General features: G+C 48.6%; 4 protein-coding genes across 10 annotated transcripts in view; 2 read left to right on the top strand and 2 right to left on the bottom strand.

Moving 5' to 3' along the window:
- The window catches only part of RyR (Ryanodine receptor), a 28442-nt gene extending 5406 nt beyond the window's left edge, over positions 1 to 23036 (bottom strand). Inside the window, exons 1-52 of one of the 7 annotated variants that reach the window (XM_066292190.1) lie at positions 22900 to 23036; positions 22490 to 22568; positions 22248 to 22352; positions 22093 to 22191; positions 21776 to 21790; positions 21065 to 21142; positions 18875 to 18993; positions 18729 to 18798; positions 18475 to 18674; positions 18231 to 18413; positions 17956 to 18127; positions 17329 to 17891; positions 16702 to 17279; positions 16502 to 16643; positions 15947 to 16366; positions 15446 to 15892; positions 14974 to 15130; positions 14809 to 14911; positions 13851 to 14049; positions 13561 to 13785; positions 13355 to 13506; positions 13137 to 13298; positions 12942 to 13077; positions 12610 to 12784; positions 12270 to 12556; positions 12043 to 12217; positions 11755 to 11952; positions 11289 to 11647; positions 11105 to 11242; positions 10895 to 11047; positions 10446 to 10840; positions 8995 to 9228; positions 8822 to 8936; positions 8404 to 8764; positions 8022 to 8312; positions 7369 to 7572; positions 7105 to 7308; positions 6752 to 7030; positions 6328 to 6697; positions 6015 to 6201; positions 5710 to 5961; positions 5392 to 5660; positions 4680 to 5338; positions 4430 to 4565; positions 4155 to 4376; positions 3878 to 4091; positions 2352 to 2625; positions 1991 to 2299; positions 1739 to 1922; positions 1479 to 1678; positions 911 to 1023; positions 26 to 232 (exon numbers count right to left, since the gene is read on the bottom strand). In XM_066292190.1, the coding sequence (XP_066148287.1) occupies positions 26 to 232; positions 911 to 1023; positions 1479 to 1678; positions 1739 to 1922; positions 1991 to 2299; positions 2352 to 2625; positions 3878 to 4091; positions 4155 to 4376; positions 4430 to 4565; positions 4680 to 5338; positions 5392 to 5660; positions 5710 to 5961; positions 6015 to 6201; positions 6328 to 6697; positions 6752 to 7030; positions 7105 to 7308; positions 7369 to 7572; positions 8022 to 8312; positions 8404 to 8764; positions 8822 to 8936; positions 8995 to 9228; positions 10446 to 10840; positions 10895 to 11047; positions 11105 to 11242; positions 11289 to 11647; positions 11755 to 11952; positions 12043 to 12217; positions 12270 to 12556; positions 12610 to 12784; positions 12942 to 13077; positions 13137 to 13298; positions 13355 to 13506; positions 13561 to 13785; positions 13851 to 14049; positions 14809 to 14911; positions 14974 to 15130; positions 15446 to 15892; positions 15947 to 16366; positions 16502 to 16643; positions 16702 to 17279; positions 17329 to 17891; positions 17956 to 18127; positions 18231 to 18413; positions 18475 to 18674; positions 18729 to 18798; positions 18875 to 18993; positions 21065 to 21142; positions 21776 to 21790; positions 22093 to 22191; positions 22248 to 22352; positions 22490 to 22546 (11546 nt within the window). In that variant the 5' untranslated portion in view covers positions 22547 to 22568; positions 22900 to 23036. Of the gene's footprint in view, positions 1 to 25; positions 233 to 642; positions 753 to 910; positions 1024 to 1478; positions 1679 to 1738; positions 1923 to 1990; positions 2300 to 2351; positions 2626 to 3877; positions 4092 to 4154; positions 4377 to 4429; positions 4566 to 4679; positions 5339 to 5391; positions 5661 to 5709; positions 5962 to 6014; positions 6202 to 6327; positions 6698 to 6751; positions 7031 to 7104; positions 7309 to 7368; positions 7573 to 8021; positions 8313 to 8403; positions 8765 to 8821; positions 8937 to 8994; positions 9229 to 10427; positions 10841 to 10894; positions 11048 to 11104; positions 11243 to 11288; positions 11648 to 11754; positions 11953 to 12042; positions 12218 to 12269; positions 12557 to 12609; positions 12785 to 12941; positions 13078 to 13136; positions 13299 to 13354; positions 13507 to 13560; positions 13786 to 13850; positions 14050 to 14530; positions 14631 to 14808; positions 14912 to 14973; positions 15131 to 15445; positions 15893 to 15946; positions 16367 to 16501; positions 16644 to 16701; positions 17280 to 17328; positions 17892 to 17955; positions 18128 to 18230; positions 18414 to 18474; positions 18675 to 18728; positions 18799 to 18874; positions 18994 to 21064; positions 21143 to 21775; positions 21791 to 22092; positions 22192 to 22247; positions 22353 to 22489; positions 22569 to 22899 lie in introns of all 7 variants that reach the window. The other 6 variants (XM_066292192.1, XM_066292196.1, XM_066292193.1 and 3 more) reach the window with 6 other exon arrangements.
- Positions 2761 to 3868, top strand: LOC136344587 (uncharacterized). The gene is made up of 2 exons (XM_066292197.1): positions 2761 to 3400; positions 3486 to 3868. Exons 1-2 carry the CDS (start codon positions 2858 to 2860, stop codon positions 3816 to 3818), a joined length of 876 nt encoding a protein of 291 aa, XP_066148294.1. The 5' UTR covers positions 2761 to 2857; the 3' UTR covers positions 3819 to 3868.
- Positions 23037 to 23654: 618 nt separating the features above from the next.
- Positions 23655 to 24820, top strand: LOC136344588 (uncharacterized). The gene is made up of 3 exons (XM_066292198.1): positions 23655 to 24157; positions 24372 to 24571; positions 24628 to 24820. Exons 1-3 carry the CDS (start codon positions 23970 to 23972, stop codon positions 24801 to 24803), a joined length of 564 nt encoding a protein of 187 aa, XP_066148295.1. The 5' UTR covers positions 23655 to 23969; the 3' UTR covers positions 24804 to 24820.
- Mnat9 (microtubule-associated Nat9) lies at positions 24805 to 25879 on the bottom strand (the record flags this gene model as incomplete). Its single annotated transcript, XM_066292066.1, has 4 exons — positions 25693 to 25879; positions 25484 to 25593; positions 25251 to 25307; positions 24805 to 25166 (listed from the first exon to the last, which is right to left on the bottom strand). Coding segments are annotated over exons 1-4 (606 nt in total), but the record flags the coding sequence as incomplete, so codon positions are not given.
- Positions 25880 to 26259: the final 380 nt, after the last annotated feature.

Here is a 26259-nt window from a genome sequence, read left to right as displayed (position 1 = left end):
AAGACAGCAGTGTATCATTTCTTGCCTTTCGGTCATCGCGCCCCTGCAGAAGGTGGTGACGAGCTGAGTGAGAGGATCGGGCTTCCCCTCTTCCTCCTCCTCGTCCTTCTTCTTCAGCTCCGAATCTTCGAAGCTCTGAGTGAGGTCCTCGATCATCACTTCCTGTCCGACGTTCTCGTCTTGCAGCCAAAAGTCGCGGTAGGTGCGTATGAAAATATTAATGGCCCGATGTCTAAGCACACATAATAGAGGCTTTTTAGGGGATGATTCTCGTCGACATTTAAAATGGTACATTATTCACTAGGATAGTCGCGAGCAAGCGGCTCACGCCGTGATGTATGCTTAGGAGCGTGATGCGAGGAAAGAAGAGTTTCAGACGTCAGAACTCCCTGTATAAATTCTGATTATTGGGATCGGTTGTGAGTAGGGACATTTTAATGAAATTGAACGCATAAATCTGCAATGAAATATTTCAAATGGAGCGAGGTATCGGTAGGATCGATATTGGCCCGATATCGATACTTGGTTAACGAATTTTAGTGGGTATCGATACTTCCTGTATCGATGCCATTGCAACGTTTCGAGCAGGACGCGGTCGCATCGATGTCGGTCAAGTTTACGTAAGGAAGCGAAGACACACACCTGTTCAGTTTATAGAGCGGGGTACACCTAAGACATGCTAGGGCTGCTCTCTTGCGGGCTGCGTTGAGAACCTTTCTCCAGCCGTCGCCGCCGGTTCTCGATTTTGCGGCCTTCGGTTAGTAAAACACAAAACAGATTTAGTAATTCGAATTCGGTAAAGGAAAAAAACATCGCTGGGGTTAGTGGGCGCACACTCTACAGGGGAAAAAGAAACACTAAAGGAAAAAGCATTGAAAACAAAGCTGGAACCAAAAAAGGCTGAACCAACCTGGGTAGACTGTGCAAAGAAGCTTGACGGAAACAAGATAACACGGCCCTTTTACGCTGAGTTGAAACTATCGATCGATAAACGCCTTTCTGCTGTTGTTGAGGATGGTCGATCTGGCGGAGAGGAAGTCAAAAAATCATAAACTTTTTTTTTTACGCAAAACTAACGAAAAACGTTCTAATGGAGAGCAGAACGCAACAAATCGCAGCAAATTAATGGAAGATTTATTTTCTGTGAGAAGCTTGGACCGTTTAGCATTTACGCGGAAGGTAGGTGCAATTAGCGCGAGTCCGCGTGCTGCGCTTCCAAGAGGTCCTTGGAAGTTTTACGAATCATTTCCCACATGGCAGGACATAAAGATTCTTCGGAGACGCCCACGATTTCGGGAAAATTCCCTTTAGGAAATTCTCATCGCGAGATTGAGATCTCCACCGTGCCCCGTATCGATTGCACCTTCTCCAGCTTAAACCCCAAAAAGTCCAAGCTCACACTAAAACATATGATTCTATATAAAAAAAAAGCGTATTAACTTAACATCTATAGCATTCGACAAGCTACGGCTCTTTACCATGTGAAGCCCATATAACACTTTGCTCATGGCAACTATCCGCTCAATGGTCTCCTCGAGCTGATTCTTGCCATTGCTATCCAACACGTTTACGGTAAGATTCTTGTTTTTGCCCAGTTTGCTGTAAAGGTAATGCTGCCAGGACATCTCGTCAGCTGGGTCGATTTTATTGGGAAGGGTCAGTTGGGTTTTCGCAAAATCTGCAAGAACCAACGGGATATTTGACCTGAAAAGTGCTCGTTTTGGCCCAGTTGACTCACCGATTATTTCGTATTCGGGCAGTTTTTTCAAGAAACGATCTTTACAGTGCTGCACCAGCTCCTGCTCTCGACCCGCAAAAAGGTTTAGACCAACGGGCAGAAGACGCTTGAGGCAGGCCACCATTAGCGACGCTTGAATTTCCTTGTCTTTGTCCCGCTTTTTGTCTCGGTTTTTCTTCTTCTTCTACACCCCAAGGGCGATCGAGGGAAAATTTTAATTCACTTATTTTCTTTCATTGATTAAATATTCACCTTCACTTTGCCCACGGAAGGCTGACTGCCATCGGTCACCACGGTCCTCCTGGTCGCCGTGGGCATGATCAGCACCATATTGTCGATTTCGTTGGCGGAAATGAAGTTCTGCTCCTCCCTCAGGAAGTACTGCGAGTTTGACCAGATGTTGAAAATTTCAGCCACGTGATTGTAAAGGTGCTCCGCTTCTTCGATGTTGTGCCTCAGCCAGTGGTTCCTCTGAAGATCCACGTACTTGATCAGGAGAGGATAGAAGGAGTAGATGTCTCTGACCAGCAGGTGCCAGTCTTCTTGTATTTGGGTCTCGATCTACGATTGAGAAACTTCCCCCAACAGCCTCACAACAATGTAGCAGTCTTACCTGAGACGTGTCGTCGGTGCTGCTCTTGATGAACCCCCGCAAACTCTCCTCTTTGTGGAACATCGCCTCGGTCCTCTTCCGGACTCTTTCCGCCAGCGGCAGGAAGACGTCTTTCAACAGTTCCTCGCTGATGTTGATGATGATCTGCTGGGTGTAGGCGGCAATGCGGGTCATCCAAGGGGCGTTCTCGTTGCCGATGTTCTTTCGTATGAGATTGAGAACGTTCTTGAGGAGTTGGTTCATGTGCTCGGAAGTGACCATCGATACGTGAGATCTGCGAAACGACGACAAACGTCAAGTGGAGGCATTTGTTCGCGCGATTTGCGTTGTTTTGTTCCGTTGCCATAGCGACATGGATAGATCTTCTAGACGGACAATCGAAGGTGACAGCCCGACGGCAGCCATCTTGCTTTTCGGGCACGGTTTCACGCGCATTTTTCATTTATTTTTCATCGCGGAGCGTTAAATTTGCAAATCGAGCGAGTTTATTTATCGAAAAACAGAAAATGGAACTTGACGAATTAGACATGTTGAGGAACGTGGCCGTGTCCGACGATACGCGGTGCGGAACCTACACCGAATCCTTTGCCATGTTCAAAGAAACGGCGACTGTACTGAACAAGTTAGTGGCGCTTTTGGGCCCCTTCCAAGACGAAGGGGACACGTGCCTGGTGATGAATAAACCGCCGTCCAAGTTCTTCAACTCGAGGAGGTGCAAGGAACAGGACAGGGACGAGCTATTCAGACGGTTTACCGTCGAATTGGCGACGAAGGGGCTCGCACGCGAAATGGACGTCAGCTCCGTCATTTGTTCCTTACTCTCTAACTGCCTCAGTTTCATCTCCGTTCAACTGAGAATGGAGAAGTGCACCCCCGACGAGATCTACGGCAGCTACTTAGAGGTAAAAAGTTTCATTTTGACCTTCTCGACCGGACAAGGAGTGCCCGATGGAGGGCCCGTCAAGAAGTTAATCAGCTCTTGGATTAGCGATTTGTTCGGCGTAATTACTGGAGCTGATGGTATGAGGACGAACTACAGCCATTTAAAGGTAATTTTCGTTGAATGTCGTGTGCGAAGACGCGAAAAGACCATTTTGACGATTTTCAATGCTAGCGCAATATCCTTGTTTCCAGATTTTCACCGTTGTTAGATTGATCTTAAAAAGTCTCTCCCAGCGCGACGACCACTGCTATTTGGTCTTAACGTCGGCCCTGCAGAGGTGTGACTGCGCCTTGACGTACTACGCAGCGAACCGAGAATTTGCGTCGTACATCGCTGCGCAGACGAGCGCAATCGAGTATTTGCTGTGGATTTTGAAGGAGCAGATGTTTCGGGCCATTCAACGGGGTGTACCGTTGGATAAGCTGGAGATTTCGAAGACGCTGCGAGGTCTCAGGCAGTGTACCGATAAGGAAGATTCCGTCGTACTGAAGAACGTTATCAGCGACATTCTCAAACTGGCATAGGTTTATTCTGTTAATCGCGTGCGGGCGCACCAACTAATAAATAAAGTAAATACACCCACCCTCCAGTAGGGCTGACATTGTCGGGTCCCTGACCCCACCAAAAAGGCAAATAGGAGCACAGCATGGGCATGGTGACGTCGATTATGTGAGGATCTTCCGAGTAGGTCTTGTTGCTCTCCACGAACTGATCGACTTCCGACAGGATGGTCTCGAGGGTCGGCATGAACTGCTCCATTTTCGCCATTATGTCTTGCGCCTCCAGCGAGTGGTCAGCTGCCACACAGAGATTATTTGACAAACTGGAACTCATCAAAAAAAAAAAAAAATCAAAAGTACCTATCCGATTCAGCAGGGAAAACTGGTTGTTTTTGTTGAGATGAGGTTCCAAGAAGGCCACGGGAAAAGTGGAGCTGAAGGCCCCCAAACACGAGCCGAGCGCGGGCTTGTACTTCTCCATCTCGTGCTTCAGGTATTTGCGGTCGTGGTGCAGCGTGGAGTCGGTACCCAGATGGTAAAGGCCCTGAAGGATCTTGTAGGAAGCCACCTGGATCTCGTCCACTAAGCAGGCAGAATTTGAATATTTCAAATGTGACTTTGGAGCACCGACTTACGCAGCAAGTCGCTCCCGTATTCGCAATTTGCCAAGTGGTCAAACATGGCGGTCAGCACGGGCAACAGCACGGCGTTCACATAAAATAAAGACGTCGAAGTCTTGAGGTGAGTGCCTCGCAAGTGACTGTATTTACCCTGGAACAAATGGATGGAGGCTCAAGCAAAATTCCGAATTCACCCTCGCAATTCTCAAAGTAGTCAAACGAGCGTCGCTTGAACTGCGCTATGACTTTCTTTACCATGACTGACCTCTTGCAAATTTATGATGGTGTGTCCCAAGTCGTCGGCGGTATTGTTGAAAAACGTCAGCATCGACGTCCTGATAAACTCCGGACAATTTTTCACCAAAGATTTGGCATCGATGCCCTTGACTAGCACTTGCAGACATCGGACGGTGATCCTCACGTCCGCTCCAAAGGCGGCCAATCTGGATCTCAGCAAACTGGCTAATTTGCAAAACAGGGCGGCCACCATCTCTTTTTCCTTCAAACTGGCAGCTCCGGTCAAGTTCGTGGCGGTGGCCACCGCGATGAAGTAGTTCCTGTGGGTGGAGAAGTACTTCTCCATCAAGGGTAGCACCACCTTGGAGAAGAATTTGATGTCCCTCGAGGATTTGACGTAGGAATTTCGGCGACTGAAAGTTTGGGACGGTTTGAGCAGCTTCATGTTGATGGTCGCCTTGTCCAGGTACTGGATGAGCTTCTCCAGAAGGCTGTAAGCGAATCTGAGTTCGATGGCCGGTCCGGAGGTGGATTGTTCGGTCTCCTGCTGACCACCCCGATTGGGCCTATGCAGCTTGTAGCCCTGGTATTGCAGGTACTTCAGGAATTCCTGGGAACGCTCGCGATCCTTCTTCTTTTCTTTGTCTGTGAGGAGATCGTAGGGAACTAATTGGGGGTGGATGCCTCCTAGAAAGACACGCTTCATTGAGGAGATATGGTGAGGCGATTCGCCCACGTACCTCCGCAAGTGATTAATTCCTCCCTCTTTTTCCTGGCCCAAATGTCATGCGAATTCTCCGCCAGTCTTTCGGCCATGTTTTGCATCTCCCTGGATAAGGTCAAATTGGTCATATCCACAGGATGAGGATTGTAATCAAAAGCGCTGCTGCCCTCCCCTCTGGTAAACTGGGAGCTTCTGCTGGTGGAGGGCAAGTCCACTTCTGTGTGTTCCACGGTCCAACCGAGGGCCAGCAAGGCCTTGAGCGACTCTCTAACTGGTTCTTTATATCTGAAAAGCCAGCGGATTATATGCTCCACAATGGGTGATTAACGAGTACCTCTCCCTCTCATAGTCGCTCAGCATGGAATAAGGCTTCAATCTGGGATGGGTTTTGTTTCCGTCCCAGCCAGAATAACTGTCCCCGTGTCTCCAGCCATTCTCCAGCTTTCTGGAGGCCCAGGCGTCGTGGTAGTGCTCAGAGAACTGTTGAACTATGTTGTTCAAATCGTTGTTCAACTGCACCACCGAGGTGTTTATAGGCTGCGGGTTGTAGGGCCCGTCCGGGCCTGACGCTGCCTTGTTCGTGTACCTGCGCGCGACGACTGATTTTGGGGGACGGCGCATTCCCGGATTAATTCTTACCATTCGTCGTCGTAATTTTTCGATAAAGAGTAGTCCGGAGGCAGGGCGCAACCGATGGCGGTCAGACAGGGCAGGGCTTTGCCGAAAAGTTCAGGGTCGTAATCCATCTTACTTAGGGAATCGAAAATGTTCGAAAACAGCATCATTGTGAGGCGTTTCTCCTCGTCGCTGGCGGCCCCGTAAAGCCCTAAAGATGGGGGGGAGGGTTGCAAGAAAACAAGTTGATTCGTAAGCGGTCAGATGGTGAAAATAAGAAAATTGAGCACATGTGTTAACGCCCGTGCTCAATTTTCCTCTTTCGACCGAGTTATACCTTGCCCGCCACTGGACCCATAATACTTCGCGCATCTATCGTAATGCAAAGTCAGCAGCCTTAAGGCGACAGTGGTGTACTCGGACAAGTTGGACACGTCAACGGTGAGCTTTCTCAGCAGTTTCAACAGCATGGACGGCTGCAGCTGGCTAGTCAAGGCGACCAGGAAATCGGACACCGCCTCCCTCTGCCCTTTGGTCAGCATCCGGTTCTTCGAAAGTCTGTAGACTGTGTGGAGCGTAGCGTCGAGAAGGGAGGCGTAGTTCTCGGCCTCGCTGTAGAATTTGCTGTGTTGGATCAACAGAGGCAGGATCGAGTTGCCGATGTAGCGATTCATGCTCAGCGCCATGTCCGATTCGCTGCCGTCGTGCTGCGTTCAAAGTCAGATCGAATAGGATCGAACCCTTCGAACACCAAACCTTACCCTATCCAGCATGGTGGCACACCTCAGATCGGGCAAGAAAGCCTCCTCCAGCAGCCGATAGAACAGCTCCTGCGTTTCGATACCGTAAACCCTCTCCAGGAACAGTACCACCGATTGCTTATGAGGCGGCGTCAATCCAGAGGGCATGTCCGACTTCGGCCGTTCTTCCCCTTGAGCCGGATTGTGCAGGGTAAACTTCAGACTCAGCACGCCTTGAAGATCCTCCAAGGGGACCAGGGACCGCAGGATGGCTCTGGCTCTCAGCGATTCATTTTTACCCTAATGCCGCAGATGGGAAATGACGAGAGAATGACCAAAGACCTATGACGATTGACCAAATGACGGCAGCTTACCAAAGCGATGACGGCGGCATCGGGGGCGCATCTGCCCAGCAGATCGACCAGGGTGCAGTAGAAATTCAAAATCGCGGCTCCGGTGTCGATGTAGTCCTCGTCCTCGTCGCCCTCGGGCAGGGGATGCGAGAATTGCTGCAAGTTCACAGTACCCTCGGGGGATTCCTCCATCATCTTTCGTCTGTCCGTTATCCTCTCGGACATCTTCGCAGGGTGGACGCAAATGGTCACTTAAACTCAGCAATATTCAACCAAAAAAATTACCTTATTGGCATCCACGATGGCTTTTAATAGTCCCTCGCCCTCGCCCCTTAGAGCAGGCCCCAGACACTCGGGCCTACGTATCAGCAGTCTGATGACCAGATTTGCGTTCTCTTCGACACTTTCCCCGTTCACCCACACGCAAAATCTCAGAAAGTCCAGGTAACGTTCGCCTTCCACTGGGTCCCAGCCCAAGTCTGGATAACCCTGGAAATTCGGAAGTGGCACCGGTGAGAGTAAGGATAGGTGGTAATGTACAGGGTGCCCGTTTCTGGAGCTGCTCCATGGGAATCTCAGTGGCCATAAGAGATACGAGTTAAATTGAAAATCCAAGATGCTCGAGAAACGTGCGCTCCGCATACAGGGTCCGACAAATATATGGAGCAACGGCAATGACTTTATATCTCGTCTTGGAAAACCCCTGAACACTGAATTTCATCGAGATGTTGCCCTTACGGCCGAAAATAATTATGAAAAACCTTAAAATTAAAAAAATCGTAACACCCTGTATCGCGAAAACGAAGCAAGATCGGACATACGTCCATTAGGACTCTTTCGTAAAATGTGACGAGGTACACCCCCTTGAGTTTAACGCCACCATCTAGTAGACACCCTGTAGGTGACAGACCCTGTAGATGAATATACATTATGCACACCTTTTCGACCAGCTCGGTATTGGACTGAAGGCCGCAGCGCGACAGATAAACCGCGATTTTCTCCAGGTAATGCTCCCTCAGGGCCAGTGCTAGCTCGGTGTTCTCCATCAGCGAGGAGTAGGACACGTCCAGAGGGGTGGAGCCCCGTAAACTCGGCCTGGAGAGGAGGATGTTGCTGTTGTCCAGCAGGAAGTCAAAGTGCTCGAACATGGCCTTTTGGTTTTGGCGGCCCGTGCGGCAGAAGTAGCAAAGGAAACGACAACACGCGACCACCATTTCGTGTGAAGTGTCCTGTGTAAATTCCCCAATTAGTGCGTGTGGATCTACTCCGACTCTTAGGTTCAGAGTAGCTAAGCGAGAACTGATATAGGCGTTTTCTGACCTTCTCCTTGGCCCCTCCGGCTTCCCCCTCCGGATTCTGAGCCGTGGCGCTGGCATCCGATTGCGCCTGCGATCTTCTTCCCAAGGTGTTGATCATGACGGCCATCACGTTCTCGTGGATCCTCAGGACCCGAATCAAGTCCGGATGCTGGAAGAAGGTGTGGTTATTGACCAGTTTCCAGAGGCGTTCGCGCATCAGCTCCTCCTCCTCTTGAGACATCTGCACGGGCAGCAGGGCGCGGATCTGGCTGAGGCCGATCCACATTTCAGCAACGTCACACTTGGTCTTGGAGTTTATGATGTAGGTCTTCTCGAGGGCTCGTATCAGTTCGCCCACGGAGTCGTACTGACGCACCAGGAGGCTGAGGACACGGTAGAACTCGTTTCGGGGTTGTTTAAGTTTTGAACGTGACATTTACCCAAACATTTCTTTGACGAGGTTCGGAAGTTCGATTTGAGCCTCCTCGGCCCACCTCACGATGGTGCTTATTAAAACCTTTCTAAACACCTCTTCCGGAGTCTTCCTCTCGGGCTCTAAAGGCAAATTCAGAGGTATTTATTCGCTCTTGCCGCTTATAGCGACTAAACGAACCGATTTCGGGTTTGGGCTCCTCCTCGAGTTCTTTGACGGCGTTGATGAAATTGTAGAGTTTCTTCAAAGCACCCGGTTTGAGTTTGTCCTCGGGGTTCTCTTCCTCGACCGGAGCTTGCAGAGCCAACAACGACACGTGGACCATGAGTTGGTCGTGGAAGTTGTTCATCCTCTCGCATAGATCGTCGCCCAATGGACAGTTTTCTTTCTCCTCTTCCTCCATGTTTTTGAAACCTGAAAAATGAAGGCTCAAGCGACTCGGCTCGAAGCGCGATTCGCTGTGTGTTAGAATGAAGCTGACATGGCGTACGAAAGCTCATTATTTCATTGCCAAAGTCTGTCGCAGCAAACGGTGTGTCGTCGAGTGCAGAAGGCAAGTAGGTGGAAATGCATTATTGTAGCACCGGGAATGACTAAATACTACAAGCCCACTCTAAGGAGGCCCAAAACTGGCCGAAAGGGGGTCTATATACTCTATTCACGTCACAAGTCCAGTATGTGACTTGTTACAGTACTAGTTTTCTGAGGCTGAACTGACTTCAAGAGCGGAGTCTGGGAAGCGTTAACGAGTACTGTAACAGCACCTGAGGGACGTGCGTCATACGTCATTTTATTTCATACTGTCGCCCAATGACTACGTTCCAAGCCGAAACAATGTTTCTTGACAATATGGCGGACGCGATTTCTCTGAGACACAATCGAACGCAATAAGGTATTTACTCTACATATACATGTGTACAGCTATGTATTTATATTCCTTACAATTCACACACGAATTTAGCTGTACATTTACATGCAAAGAAGTGAACATCACAAGAGATTACGTTAAAATTAGCGCCTGCTGTGCCGCCGCAGTGTTTCAAACGGAGCTCCGTAACAGAGTCCTGCAACGTTACCTACCCTCTCACGTAATTTTCAAATTACCGGCTGCAAGTCGGTGCAGAACGGATCGACCCGACCAGTATGAAATAAAACCTTCAACAAATTCAAACCTCTAAAGCTAATCAAAATCAGCAAACCACGACCATGTCTTTACCTTATTTAAACATCTTTAAATTGACGGTAAATTTACTTTAAATAGCAGTTATTTCCATAGTACGGGATTAGCATTTGTCAACGAATTTTCGCCAGATATCAAATACAAAGATCGATGACGTGGACCTTAACTCGACAATTTGGCGAAGGCGCCGTGCCACACGAGATTATTTACTAAAGAAAGAGTTCTTGCCAGTTGAATGAAATACGGTTTCGATTGCTTATATGGCGTCTAAAAGGTGTCAGTTGCTGGTTTAAGTTAATCGGCTTCCCAAAGTATTTCTTTCAACCGACCTCTGTTCCCCGCTTAGCAGCAAACGCGCCATCCATCATCGTTACAGCGTCAGTTAATCCGCAAGCGGCCTTTAGGCAGGCGTGGTTGGCGAATTCGTACGTACCTTCCATCTTGAACTTACTCAAAATGGCGTTCATCTGCTCTCTGGGGGGACACCGGAACTCTTTGGTCTTCTTGGCCGCAACCGCGGACGGCAGGTCGGACTGTTTAATCTCAATGTAACGGCGCAGCTGATCCGTCTGCAGATCCCCTACGAAATCGTGACTGAAGGCGATAATGGACTCTACGCGATGTCGAAGTTGGATGTCGCAGAGGTGATGCAGCAAATAGCACATCTGCAGTTTTGCTCCCTCCGCCATTTTCATTTGCAGGAGACCCTTGCGGTGCTCGTCTTTGCCGTCCTTTTCGAAGGTGGGGTCCCACGTCTCCGGGCAAATCATTATGAGGAGCTTGTCCACGTCTTCGTCGCTCAACATTCCGACGAGTAAAAGGCGATCGACGAGCTTCAACAGAGGTCTGCCAACGAACCACGTTAGCCGGTTTGAAATTAGGGGGGACGCGATTGCTTACAAGAACAAGTTTTCGTTGGACCCTCCAATTGGATCTCTATTGTGGACTTGATTGATTTCCACCGACTCCGCAAGGGCCATCATGATGTAGTCCCGCACGACGTCCAGGGGGAAATACGGGGAGTAGAGACTCTTTATGTTCTCTATGTTTTCGCTGGATCAGAAAATTGATTAAAGATTCAGCAGGGTCGCAGAACGACAATCGAACTACCTAATGTCGGAGGTCTTCATTTGAGGCATGACGGACTCCATCTGGAGCCTTCGCAGGCTGTGCCCCATTTCCGAGTTCTCGTATAAGTCTTTCAAGTCCTGCCCGATGGGGATCACATACTCGTTCTTGCAAACCTCCCTATGGTGCATCAGTTAAATCGTTCAGACCAACGCGACCCACTTACATGGTAGTGGCCGCCGCCTCCAAGTGGAGAGAAATCAGCAAATCGTAGAAGCCCTGTCGCAGCGGTCCGCTCATGTATTCCGATTTAATGGCGTATAGCAGCTGCTTCTGGTCCACGTGGTGGCACAACACGTGGGCTGCCTTGTAGTTGCTTTGGTAGCACAAAGCTGAGTACAAAGTAAGCGTGTGTGCATGGAAACTCAGCAATTTATCCATCTCGATCAGCTCCAGAATGTCGATGCAGCGGTCCTCCTCCGGTATGTGCAGGGCCAGCATTGAGATGGCGTCCTCACACAGCATGGACCAGCCACGGATGTCGGACAATTTCAATGCGTGTACTTGGAGGTTGTGATTGGGGACCTGAGAATTTCGCAACGATATACCGGGCGTCGCACACGCCATGGGGACTTGCACGGTCGTCCAGATTTCCATGGCTGAGCTCCGCAAACGACGGGCTGGATACTTACACGAGCCCACTGGTGCGGTTTCAAGCACTGGACCTTCAGCCTCGGAGGGAACTGGGGAATTACGTGCTTGGCGCTGTTCTGCAGCACCGCTGCCGACAAGGGCAAACTGGTCGATGTCCTTCCCAGCTCGATCTGCATTACTTCCTTGCTGGTGGCCTCCACGAAGATCGCGGGGAAGAGCTTGGTCTCCGGTTCCATCTGGAATAAAGGGCGAAAATCGACAATCAAAAAATTGTGCAATGAGCCCCCAACGGTAGCGAGGTCTTCGGGTGCTCCGCAAGTCCTTACTTTAAACTTGTGGGACGTCGGTTTGCCGTCGCAGGTAAAACTGATGTACCCAGTGGCAGCATCCAGGAAACAACCAATAAACATCCCTTGGGAGGCTCCTTTACCCGAAGCGTCCTGGGTCACTTGGTTGTACAGCTCGTCGGCCCTCACCATGTAGCAGGACTGTCTGTCGATGCTGCAAAAGGCGCATTCACCCGCACTCCCTTCACCAAGAGTGACCAACTCACAAATCAACGATCCTGTCGTAATCATCCGTGATGACCACCGAGGACTTCAACACGTGATCCTGATTGAACTCCTTGCTGAAGAAGTGGTACTGGGTGGTGACCCACCCCACGTAAGTGTGTGCGGGGTCTTGTCCCGGGAATATGCGCACTCCATAAAAGTACTCGTTGATCAGCTTCAGGCATTCGGCATCGTAAATTTCGTTGCCGACGGCCTCGACGTCGGAGGTCTGAGGCACCGACAGCTGTTTCTGTTGGGGCACCGCCGAGGAGGCCTGGAGACCGTCGCCCTAAACAGTGCGAAAGCAAACTAAAAGGAATCTAAGACGAGACGCGACAGTACTTGGGGCTGTTGCTTCATAGTGGGGCTCCGCGACAGCATGGTGTTGGACAGACCCACCGAGCGGGCGGTGGGGCTCATTGCGCTCATGCGCACCGCGTGCGATTCCGGCGTCCTGGACTTCTTGTTTTTGGCGCGTTCGGCGCTGGACGCGTCTCCTCGCTTTTTGGAGAAAAACCTAATTTGATTAACGTTTGGTTAAATTTGATTGTGCCCTCGTGTTAGACTCGATTTACCTGGTAAGGCTGTTACTGCATTAAACAGGGGGCGTCGAGTTCGTATTAGAGAGTCAAAAAAAAAAAGAGAGAGAGAGAGAGATGTTTATGGACACTTACCTGAAGGGGGATCGGCCTCTTTTCTTCTTTTCCTCGCTTTTGTCGGCGTTCTGGCGGGCCGTATCATAATATCTGTTCATGTCGAGTTCGCTGGTCGAACGGGGTACCCCGCTTTTGGCACCGTTCACGTGCATATCTAGAGAATCGAGCAACAATTAACTATCGATAATTTACAACCAGTTTCGATCCACTTGCAGCCATCTTCGAATCCGTTCACGTTCGCATTTCTGGACAGCGATCCCTTCCTGGGCGGCCTGGCGGGCATCGCCTTCCCATGACCTGCCGTCCTGGGCAAGTGCTGCTGCTTCAAGACCTCGTCGGCCTCCACGGCGTCTTCCGAGTAGTTCCGGTGCAGCCCTAATTAATCGTCCAAAACTGGTCAATCTCCCGCTGGACCGATTCCAGGGCCGTACCTTTAATGTCGGTCATGGAGAAGCCGCTTTTCATTATATTCTCGATGTGCGCGGGATTCGGGTTCGGCCCGGTCACCTGTTGGTCAGCCTCGATTTTCAGCCGATGCTGCCGGACCTTGATCTCGTTCCAGCGACGCATTTTCTCCTCCTCCCTAGAAAATCGAGTGAAATTGATAATGTCGATGAATCGTCGGATCGGAGCTAACGTGATGAACTCCGGATGGCATATGACGGGCAGGCTAAGCCTGAGAAACTCCCAGTTGGCCTTCTCCATGGTCTCGAAGGTGTTGTGGCTGATTTTCAAGCAGGGGGGGCTGTCGGAACCGGCCAAAATGCGTGTCACGTCGATCTTCGTGTCGGGCATGTCGTCGGTATTCTCGAATATCGGCTGGTCCTTGGTGTACCAGTAGGTCACAGCTCGATTCATGTTGCTGTTAGATGAAATCTTAGCGATAGTGAGGGGGCACGGTCGCCCTTGATTTGCGGGGTTGCTTACACGCAAAATGGTTCGTAGCCCTCCTGCAGACCGCACATGGTGAAGTATTTCAGCTGGTTGACGTCCTGTCCGAAGCACAGTCGGGCCTTCTGGCCCACCCCCAACGTGAAGGCGGGCACGAAGTTGTCCCCTTGAACGTCGGCGAATGTGGTCTCGCCCCCCAGGGCGTCCATCAACAATTCTCCGTTCAGGGAGAAACCTTGAAGGGCGTCCACATGAAATCGGGCATAACAAAGAGAGCTTTCGCAACGGTTCATCCATGCAGAGAATTAGTGATGCACTTAAGTGAAGGAAATCGACAAATGTTATTGTTCTATGTCTGCAGGGTGTCCCAGAAACGCCGGTGTAAAGGGACATCGTCGTGGGTGGGGCGGCACACATGCGGGTCGTCGCGTCCCTTAGCATCGCCCCGTCGGACGGGCGACGGCGCAGGAGTCGCCGAGGCCGGCCCTGCGCTCTGACATGCTCGAACGTTTCTGGGACACCCTGTATGTGTGGACGTACAGAGCGGCTAATAGAACGAACTTGTCTATGGAAGGCACATATGAGCGGCAAATTGTAGCGGAAAAGCTTCCAGGTTTACAAGGTAAAAGAGTCTATTGGAAAAGTTGTTACTGCTTAATAAGTAATTCTAGGCAAAGCGCTTTTAGTTAGTCTTGCCCAAAGCGAATCGCTCTTACTTATAGTGTGATCGATTAAATCGAGAAAGACTCCGACCACATCGCCCACTTGCCACTGCTTGCCGAAAGACTCTGCCGAATTGCTATAAACCTTTTCTTCCTACAAAACGATGCAAAAACGAACAATTTTTATTCTAACGTACTCGAAAAGACTGCAGCTGTTGCTGTTAAAATATACATAGAATACGTAGAATCACACCGGACGACGTTGGTACAGAGGTTGAGACAGAGGTTAAAGTGGGTAAGTCTCGGGAATGAATATGTGACCCATTGCTTACTTATGACGCAGTCGGTAAGATCCAAAACGCAGCCGATTACGTCCCCCACTTGCCAACGTTGTAACCCAAAGGGTTCGGAGATACCAGCGTGAAATCTTTTCAACTAAATTCATATCCTTCGAATGGTGCATAGGCCTCGTCAACGAGAACACAGTATGTACTTACATTGTAACCATCAAAGGCCCACGTGTTTTCGTCAGAGCCGAGCATGCAGCCCGGCGCGCAATCGGCCTTGGCCCATCCGACGCGCATGGGCCCTGCGGTTAAAATCTCGAATTCGAAATACCACTTCCCGGAGCCGACCGCATAGTTCTTCTCAGCTCTAAAACAGACGTTTGGTTAAACGCTTTACACATTTATTCAGAATTTTATTATACTGTGCGACACAGAAAAGGGACCAGCCCGCAAATGCTCTAACACTCCGTATAATCGCACATGACAATTGCGTCCGATCTCAATTCGAAGAGCTCCCCACTCGCATCGTGCAAGTTAGCTTCGTCGCGGGCCTTCCTTGCACCGCGATAGTGAATTCCTTCGTCGTACGCGTGCGTACAACGAAGTTTCGCTCAACACGGGAGTGGCAAAACCGCATGACGGAACTGCCAAGCGCGATCGTACCGACTGTACTTCGCCTCACCTATAAGTCCTGAAAGCTTGCTGTCGCAGTCTCGTCGCCTCAGCCAGCAGAGTCTCCTGCTGTTCGCCGGTGGGGGGGTCGATGATGTAACCGTACACCAACAGCGTCCTGACGGTCTCGGAAGCGGTGTCCCAATTTGCCTTCTTGATCGCCTCGTCCACTTTATTGTACGGCACCAAATGGGGACTTCGCAACAATTCCGGATCCTCGTTCAGGCCGTACGTCCACTCCTGCTGGATCCGCTCCTTCGCCCACAAATTGTGCGTGTTCTCGGCGAGCTGATCGACCAACTCTTCCAGTTTGGGGGTGAGGGCGATCGCGCTCAGGTCCAGGGGGGCCGGCTTGTAGCTATTCGCCTGCATGAAGGGCTCGTTGGGAAGTCTGACGGTCTTAATTCTGGACGGCGGTTTGTCCATCGTGATGTGATAGCCCAGGGCGATGATCGTCCTTTACGTAAATCAGGCCAGTTGGGGGTTAACATCGAGGAGTTAATATATTTACTTGAGGGTCTGAACGGCTAACTGGCAGTCGTATCTGTTTTCGGCCGGCGGCAGTTTGTCGAACGGCACCAGACACGGATGAATGTGCCTTAAGTCGTCGCGGTACTCCCCCCAAGTCCAACCGGCCTCTATCTTGTTCATGGCCCACATTTCGTGGATGTTCTCCGCCAATTTGTCTTTGATCGATTCGATGTAGCTGGGCAGACTGACCATCGAAGTGTCCACCGGGTTCGGAACAAAGGCCGTGTCGTCCTCGATGAGGAGGGGGCCGGCTATAACGTTTTTGTTCATGTTTCCGAAATAGAAGCACGGATCCAGGTTGAGGATTTGCTGGGGCAGAAGACTTTCCACCAGGGGTGAGAATTCGTCGGGAGGGCAAAACTTCAGTTTGCCGTGGTCGCCACCGAGCAAGAACCGACAGCTGATGGATTTTGTGAAATCATGTCGAGTTAGAAAGTGACCAAGTCAAAACCCGTAAATAATTCCAGCTCGGAAATCGTCCGATGTCCTATCGAGTACGGGACACCCTGTACATTCAGACACCTTCAACACTCACCTCAACTTCGAGGAGCAGCTTATGACTGGAAAGAACATGCCGTCCAAGTTGAAGTTCCTAAAACTGCCCCGGATCGGATTCCCGTTGAAGGTGAACGCGATCTGGGGCACCGTCAGGTCCAATGCGCACCCAATCACATCGTCTGGAATACCATATCGGTTTTTACCATCACCGACACATTTTATTTTACTGTTACATACTCTTCCTAATGTAGGGCTCAACTACATTGCCGACGATCTGGGTGGACCTGCCTCCGGTCCACAGGAATGCCCCATCGAATCCAAAGGAATAAATGTCGTCGCCCACTCCGTTGCCTCCCCATTTTTCCCCTCCACCCGGATATGGTATGTACCCCTTCGAATTTGCCCATCCGATCCTCAGGTGCGGCGTCATGTGGGTGGTCTGCTCCAAATGATCAACGGTCACCTCGAAGTACCACTTTTGATAGATGGCACTTCCCGCGACTCTTCCCACGAATATGTTGGGCCTAACGCTGGCCACGTGATCGACCAGCTGGGTTTGCAATAGCAAATTTTTGCCGGGCAGGAGGTAGTCGCAAATGTTGTTTTGCGAGCTGCGCACGGCAACCCCGTTACCGACGCAGAGCGAGCACAAGACGTCCAAGACTTTGGGGTCCTTCCCGTGTTTCTCCAAGAGGGAGATGATCACTTTGATGTGCTCATCGCGCATCATGTTCAGCGCCTCCGGGGAGTCGATCAACACGCAATGGAGCACGTCCAGCATCCCTGTGCCCTCGCTCGACGCTTGAGATCCCAGTCTGAAATCTTCGGTCCAGAAATCCAGAGCGAGGGGTTTAGGAAACTTACCTGGAAAATAACCAGTTCAACCTGTTGGAGTTGGCGAACTGCGCGCAATTGGTGTGATTCCCCTTGATGATGGCCGCCAGCAGCTGATAGAGATACATGGAAATCATTTCCCAACTCTGATCGCCCGCCAAGGCGGCCAGGAACCCCTGGGACGTGATCACGTTGATCTTGTCGATGGCTTCCAGAATCAAGTTCAAGATCCCTTCTTCCTGGAACAAATCCTGCCTGTTTCGTAACGCCCTCAATCGGTTCTGCTTCTCTTCGTGCTCCATGTCGTCTTCGGGCTGTGCGAAGTAGTTGATCAAATCCTCGAGGCACATGACCATTTCGTTAAGATTGACCACTTGGAAGAACATTGAGTGACGTCTGTTCACCTGGAGACTTTCCAGGCCGTTTATGAACTGAGTGAAGAGGGAGCTACATTTTCTTATGACACGAGCGGTACGAGACTCCTCTTCCTGGCTACGACTGAAGTCCAGACCGTCGTCCATTTTGCCCTCCTCGTGAAGGACCGCCTGTTTTTCCTCCACTTTGCCCACGCCTTTTTTCTTTGTTTCGTACGCCTGAATTCCAGAAAATAAAAAGGACCGTTTTCCCTATCCAGAATCTACAGAGGAAAACACTCGCCTTGTAAGAGAGCCACAGCCCGGACTCCGAATGCTGCACGATGACTGTGGAGTCGCCGTATTTGATTATGGCCGAGCCGATCACTTCCAGATCTTTGTCTTCGAGTACCACCTTCTGATCGTCTTTCTCGTACCTCAAGCAAAACGCCGTCAAGGCTGTGGTGGCTTCCTCCCTAGAATCCATCATTGTTCACCCATAAATTATCACCCCCTTTCACCTCTCCTCTTAGCAGCTGTATTTGCGCTCGAATACCGATAACCGGCACAGAAACCTACCGGTTAACGAGATACAACTCGTTGTTTTCGTTGACGGCCAAATACCGCCCAGTGGTGATGTGCCTGATTCTCATCGGGTGGCTCCAGTTGATAAATCCGCCTGCCCATTTAGTGCGCGCCAGCTCCAGTCTCCACAAGGACCTCGCCTGAGACATGACGCTGCCGCCTTCGTAAATTACAATGCTGCAAGAAAACGTAATAATAGCTCTGAGGTGGATTCGAGAGAGGCAACAAAGGGGTTTACTTGTGGCCTTCCTCGGTGCTCCAGCTCGAGGGAATCGTGAGACATTCGTCGCCCCCGTGGAAGAACCGCAGAACGTCGCCTCCGAACACGTAACCCACGTACTTCATGCGGGAGATGCCGGTACCGTACGGTTGAACTGACCAATGGGTCACGTGGAAGCTGGCGTTCACGATTGAGAGCTCGTTTTCTTTGGTGGTGTGCTGAAAGATTCTCACGCTTTATTGAGAGAAACAGCCGAGGCACAGGGTGCTCACCAAGTAGCGTTCGGTGGCGACAGAAACCAAGATGAGATCATCGCCCACTCTCACCTTTTCGCCTTCAGATCTACGAGAATCAGAAATTGACACCTCAGTTTCGTTGCGTTTAAATCAATTTAATGCTGATTGGTCTGATTGACTACCTTTGTTTGCTTGCGGGGTGCACTGTCCACCAGCAGGCCTCCCCCTGACTGTGCTCTTGTAAGCCGACATCAAAGGCTAATTTATCGTTGCTCGAGCTGGTAGAGAGACATGCCAGGTACTGGAGAAATAAAGTACTTTTAATTCCGCAATAACTCCTTGAGGTGGTAAAGTTCTTGATGCGCAGTGTTCGCCACGTAAAATGTGTAACAGTGGTTGCCGTGACGGTACTCCCGAAGAAACTCACGTGTAACGCGGCGATGTAACCGTCGATTTCTTCCAGCCGATATCGAGGAAAGGAGATTTTTCCTTGGTATCAACATAATGGTGGATCTGCCTGGTTATAGGGATCATTGCTTGGGGTCACCCATCCAGGTGGGCGACCGCCTTATCGCTTCAAGCGCGTCTCTGAATGGGTTTTGAGCAACACCCGGTTGCACGACAAATTGGCGCACCCCAAAAACGGTTCAAGCAGTGTTCGACAGAGGGTACAAACTAGGACTAAGTGTTGCAAGTCTAGTGAAGATCGACAGAGTGATGAAGCAATGGAGAAGTTCAAGGGCAGAATCAGGTTTCAGAGGCTCAAAGTCCGCCTCCGCGCCCGGTTAAAAGGAGTGTGAAATTTGGATGTGTACGGACCAGCCTGGATTTGGTCCACAGTTATCAGTCAATTCCGGAAAATCCGGTTAAATGAAAGAGTCCCAAGTCGACACGTGATTTTACGAAAATACGTCACGCGAGAGCGACGCTTCTTGTCAAGGAGGCTTCGGAAACGAAAGAACAACGCCTATCGAGCGTTCGTGCGTGACCGCGGCCGTCTGAAAACGTGCGAAAATTCCACTTTGAAAATCCGATTCGATTTTGTGATTCGACGAATGACGTCTCGTTTACGTTCGGCGCTCCGAAGATGCCCGACGAGGAAGTCTGGCTCGAGTTAATTTCACCAGAAGTTTTTGATGTTCGGCGGCAAAAAGTAGATGACGAAGGTCCGACCGGGCGATGCGTGCCGAGTCGAGCGCTTTTAAACTCGCCAATCATGAACGTTAAGGAGGCAGCTCACGTTCCTAAGCATTAGCGAAGCGCATTCCCCGCATAAAAGGTGGGCGAATGTCAAGTTAGGAGGTAAATCGGCTGTCATTGAATGAAATGTTAAAGAATGACCTGTCATTCTTTGACACTTACTTAGTACAAACTCGGGAGATTTTAACCAGGGAACGCTACTCTCCTGAACAACGCATTTTAATAATTAAAATTCACCGTCGAAATGGCGAACATTTTGCTGCATCGCTTCGCGAAATTCGTTCACCTTTTCCTCGCAATCAGGCTCCTTCCGCCCTCTGCTGCGCGCAATTTAGCGGCTAAATTTGAAGCTCGCGGTATTCTATGTGACGTCATACCAAAACAAAACGCTCGTAGTGGCCGCAGTGCTGACACAACATGGCCGCCGTAAAGCGAAGTGTCCAAGATGAGCTTGGAACCTCAACTCGTCGTCGTCCTCACCAACTGGGCATTCCTAGAGGCACTTTACGTAATATTCGACGTAAGGACCTTCATTTTCTCGCTCATAAGGTCCGATTAAGACAAGAATTGCGGTTTGCGTTGGACATTTGTCGAGTAGTTGTGCGGAAAATCGAAAGAAAATGGCGATTTCGTCGCCAAAATCGTCTTCAGTGACGGGGCCCATTTAAATTTGGATGGCTGCGTGAACGGGCAAAATTGCCGCTTGTGGGGCTCGGAGCGTGCAAGAGCCCACTGTTGACCAACCGTTGCGTTCCAGGAAAGTGACTGTTTGGTGAGGTTTGTGAGGTATGAATATTCCTGCGATGCTACGCGGTCAGACACGATAAACCACCACCAGGGGAAATCCTGAATCATAATTGTTGAGTTCACCCAGAACGTGACGACCGGACTCACGTTCCGAGTTTATTCATTTATATTTTTTGTTTTTTTTTAGGTTCTAACATCGTGTTACATTGTGACACCGATACACAACTCTGTTGCGACTTGAACCGTATCATTGAGGATAATTTATTTTTAATGCGCGTCCGGTCTAGCAGCCGTAAATCTGGAGCCCGAGTTTTGGAAAACTTTCAAATTCGATGACAAACCAAACATTCACAACTGCCCACATAACGTCCACGTTGAGTCGCGCATGCAAGAACAAATTTCGCCTCACGGCACTTGATACTCACCATGTCGCTGTTCTGATGTCTCAGAAGAATTGCGTTACCGTAGAGCAGGGTCCGATGCCCGGAACCAGTCCCTTTCCCCTATAAAATTGCGAATCGTTACTGTCATTAAACGGAGCTGTTCTGGGCTACAGTTTCGTGGCCCCAATGGATTAGCACTTGTAATATCTATGAACGTAGAGGAATTTTGACGAGAGAACCTTTTCGGAAACGACCACATCTTAGGGCCTTTGGAGGATGGCGCAGTGACGGAGGCCGAAACTGGCCGGAACTGAGGCGGATTGTTTGTGATTTTATTTTATTTTTTTCTTTGGCAATAACGCTCATATGAATGTTGTTCAAAGGTGAACCGAGAGCGCTACCCCCGAACCGTTAACAATTCCATTCTGCGTGCAGAAATTCCACGGCAACTGCGGATGTTAGAGGTTTAAAAGCGGAATTTCACTAATTAGGGATTACAATGATACAACACTGAAGCCTCTACGCCAAGTATTGCGCTGAAGGAAAGTTCTGTTAGTGGAGGAGATTAAGGTGACTGCAAATAGTACGGAAGATCTCCAGATGGACATAGCTGATATTAAAAAGTGCCAATAATATCAACAAGAACTACTGTCTAGACTCTGACGAGCGTTAAAAGGCCACATGTACATCTACGTGTTAGTGCAATTCTAACTATAGTTTTGAATAATTTGGCCCGACATATAAATTACTTACAAGATTCTCGGAGCCCTGAAAAGCAAAAATGAGGCCATGAAATATTGGTCGCAGGAATGAAGAAAAGAGAACAGTAATCATTTAATGAGGAATGTTGGACATGTAATATGTCTGTTTAGCATGTATGGACAGTGTGAAAAGGCACAGGTTGAGAGAAAAAGACGTTTTCGTGGGATCTGAACCTTGAAGGTTAAAAACACTTAATAAGTGAGTTATTCGATGAAATTGTAAACTCTCAAAACGCATGTGAGTTTATTAAGTGATAACAAAAATAAATTAGAGTGTATCGTTTTACTGCATGTCGAAGGGGCACTTACGGTCTCATCTCCGGCCGCCGTGACCAGCTCCTGCAGGGCGCGCACCGACAAGGCCTGTTCTATTACAAAAACGCACTGGGACAGATCGGGGGGGATGTTCTGAAGCAAAATGTACCATGCAGTAATTTATTCACGACCGAATGGTGCAAACTTACCTTGTCGGCTATGTTCTCTAGAAAGCAATGTCTGTTGCCGAATCCTTCGGCGGCCAAGCACACGCGTTCTCCCGTAGCCGTACAGGAAAGACAGACCATGTCTTCCTACAGATTAACAAAATCGTTAGATCGTACGATTTTAAGCCCTACAAAAACATATATCGCTCGACTGGCAATGAGGGAGGATCACGATTTATCCAGCCCCAGCTAGCGCGGCTCTAAAGAAAACTCGGTCTGCTCACCGTTCGCAAGAAGGAGACGTCATCCTGTTCGGATCCCCCTTCGGTTTCTGCCACCATGCTGAAGGTTCAGATGAGGGCCCTAAATAATTACAAAGTTTATTCCTGTTTTCGGTTCGTCTCCCAGACCGTGTGGGTGCCCCCATGTATGCGTAACAAATAGGTACCGATGCAGGAAATTAGGCCAATGGAAGACTGAATCGAAACCAAGATGTTTTGGTAACGTTTCCCTCCCATGACCATTCGCGCTACTAAATAAATCAATCAATTTCTTGCAAAAAAGCTTATCGAGGGCATGCAGCAATAACGCAGGGGCAAATCTCCACTCTTAAATTGATCCTAGAAGTGAGGGAGCGCAGATTTGCTTCGTTGAGTTAATCGGGGGGAATTTTAATTTGCGAAAAAATACGTACTTTTGCAAATTCGTTACATTAAAAATTCTTCCACACGCACAGCATCGACACTTCGTTATTGGTAGAGCAACTGTAGCACTCGACCTATTTTTAATCTAAAGCAGAGCCAGGTATTTTTAGAAACCATCTGAAATAAAATTAGAAAGGTACTGTAAAGAAACGTTCGCAACAGGACAAATTTAACAAAAATTCGCACCGGATGCGGTGTGCTGGATGCAAAATGTTTTCCTGCATCAAATCCGATAGATAGAAAGTAGAGTTCAAGGCTCGACCTCCATAAGTCAGATCAATAAAAACCATCAGGCAATTCGGGCACAATGGGAAGATAGCGGACAAACACGCCAATTAAAACGAATTTATATTCAAAAATAATGATATTTTGTAACGAAGACGTGTAATATTAGAGGGATTAGGTGTGTTTTGTACGTTTGAGGCGGATTGATTTTTCGAGAACGACGCCTGCAGCACCAGCGAGGGTCGTTGGAGCGCCGAAAATGCCCGCAATTCTCACTGAGAGTGGTAAATTTTGCCACCTCGGATGGTGACAAAATGGTGAAGGCGACCCACACACATAAATCGCTCACGAAGGTTTCGAGGCATCGAAGTCGCCGCGTTCCGCCAAGAAATTTGCATCACTCCCGCCATTCGCCGAAAATGCGATAAAATGGCGGATGTTCCACGCGAAGAATTAACTCTTCCCTCCGTAATTTGTCGAAAGCTAGTAACTGGAGGCAGCAAAAGCTGCAGCTGCGTCACAAGGAAATTTTCGGTAGTCGTAATTTGCCTTCGGAGGCAGGCGCACGTACGTTGAACTCGGCCACAGATTGATGATACCCAGAGCCACGACTCTTGCTGGCAAAATCATATGCGGACGAAGTGAGCAGCAATCAGTACTGCCTTAAATTTCATCGGAAGCACCGAGCGTTTAAAGATAAACAATTTCCTATGCCTGCCTTCGTCAGTTAAATATATCTTCCAATCGGTACACACTGCAAAGTTGCCGACTTATTTGATTAACAAATCCGTTCAAGTATAAATTGTTGTTTTTACCCCATCCCGGATCGGTCAAAATGAATCGTTTAAGTTGGAAGTCGCGTAAAAGTTTAGTTATGCTCCTAGGACTTTTAGCTCTATATTTCACGATTAGGGTGCGGAAGTACGTCTACGAAACATCCACATTCTTGCCCATGGTGCCGCCGAACGAACCTTGGGAGTTCATAGCCGATTTCAGTAACATGAAATTTTTAAATCCCACAATGTAGGTAAGTGCAGGAAGGCGCAGGCGGCAGCCACTTGAACCGAAGCTGCGAAATTTCACTAGATTAACTGGAAAATTCGAAAATTTCCCGGTGTAACGCGAACGTTTAGGGTGAAATTTCGTGTAAATGAAATCAAGTTTTCGAAATTTCAAGGGGCCCTTCTACGCCTTCCAGTGCGCTGCCAAAACTGTCATAAGTTAATTGCCGTTTTAGTACAGAATTCACAATTACTGAGGAAAGTGGGAACTACGAACACTGGAAGTACAGCGTGGAGTATGCCGAAAATTTGTCGCACTGGCCGTATTTGGCCAACCATGCAACTGCCCATTTTCAAGTCAGGTCCAATTTAAAAACGGACTTTTACGTAATCCAGTCCGTCCATAAGACCTGCTTGTTCTTGGGAACCTATTGCTGTAAAATATTTCTCTGCCTTTTCACCTAATAATAAATTAATCTGCCTTGCTTGCAGTGGAATCGGAAAGCGAATTTAAGTTCTCCAGGTCGAACCTCGCAAATGGGTCTATCTGCCAGGAAAATGTGGAGTACGAATGTCCGGCCTTTCTGTCGGCGTTTTGTAAAAGGGAAGTTAGGTTTCAAAGGGAGGCCATAATGACTAATTTGCAAAGGAAATTTTTGAAAAATTAAACACTCTGTATTCTTGACTTTTATTCTCCACTTGAAACTCGCCTGCACATCCTCTCAACCACCCAATCCATGTGTCATCAACCACCTTCCCCAAAGTGATCTCCTGGAAAACGTGGCTTTGACTTAGTTCAATAAATCCCATATTTTGAAACATCTTCAAGCTGGGCGCATTACCAAAAGAGACCTTTACAACAAATTGTTTCACTTCTAAGTAAGTAATGCTATAGAGGAACATGAGCAACATGGCTTGCCAGCCACATTTTCGCCCTCTTGCCCACGGCTCGGCTATCATTATTTCGGCTTCGGCACAGAGACGGTCCTCGGGAGTGGCAAAGAACAAATTTGTGTCCCCAATCATTGCATCTGAAACGAAGTTACATGGGACATCACATAGAAATTTGGCATATCTCTTCTTATATACGTCAGTTCAATCACAACAGGACTAACCAACTTCACTTCCAGTAGTTTCCCATGTTGGCTTGTCCAGCACTATAAAAGTGCACTCTAAAATTTTAATTTTAATTATAATGACCGTTCTATACAAGATGTTTCCTAAGCCTATAGCAGGAAATCGTGCAGCTAAGTGACTAAATGATTTTTTAAAGGCACTAGGAATATATCTCTCTAAAGTCATGCTGTACGTTCGGGAAACATCCTGCTGATAGTGGGAATGGGTTTACTGTTCTCGTCAATTTGCCATGACTTTTGCATGTCGTATTCCTCTTCTATGGTGAGTGGTTCTGAGGCTGTTAGGGACTGCAGCTCTTCAGATTTCATCCATTCGTGATACCTTTATGAAAGAAAGTGCTTATGTAGAATCCAAATAGCACCCCTGGTAAAGGGAGTCTATTCGTAAGGATTGTTACTTGGTAATAATAAACTTAATTACTTGGGAACATGCATTTTTTTGTAAGGGACGAGTACCACTTTAGATCCTCTAATTGTTGTATGTTTATTTATCAACATTTTCTTGCTTTGTCCTGCCGAATTAGTCTACCTCCGATTCTAAATAATTAAGCGAATAAAAACAATAATTAAAATATAACATTAAATAAAAACTTTATATATTTTATTTTTTGTAATGGTTTTTACAACTCTTGTGACGTCGATTGTGACGCAATCCGATTCTGAGCACGTGGGGCAGCTCGTTAGGCGATGTCAACTACGTCAAAAACGTAGACAAAAAAAGTTTATTATTCGTTTCGATTCAGCAGCATTCTCGTTTTTATGCGATAAATCAATGAGAAAAACGGTAGAGGTAAACAGAGAATAAAAAAACGGATCTGTTTACTAGAATTCCAGGTTTAAAAAAATATTTCTTGAGAATCTGGTGAATGATAAAATCTCACGTAAATTTGCTTAAGGATGTTTCGGCGACAAGGGGATAAAATCAAAGGCAGATTACCTACTACGATCAGTTTATAAGCCTGTTACATTGGCCTCTTAACTTCCCTTA

Source organism: Euwallacea fornicatus, chromosome 17 (assembly GCF_040115645.1).
Source record: "Euwallacea fornicatus isolate EFF26 chromosome 17, ASM4011564v1, whole genome shotgun sequence".
Taxonomy (NCBI): Eukaryota; Metazoa; Arthropoda; class Insecta; order Coleoptera; family Curculionidae; genus Euwallacea; species Euwallacea fornicatus.
Note: the sequence above shows the minus strand (reverse complement) of the source record. Positions and strands in the feature narration are given on the sequence as shown.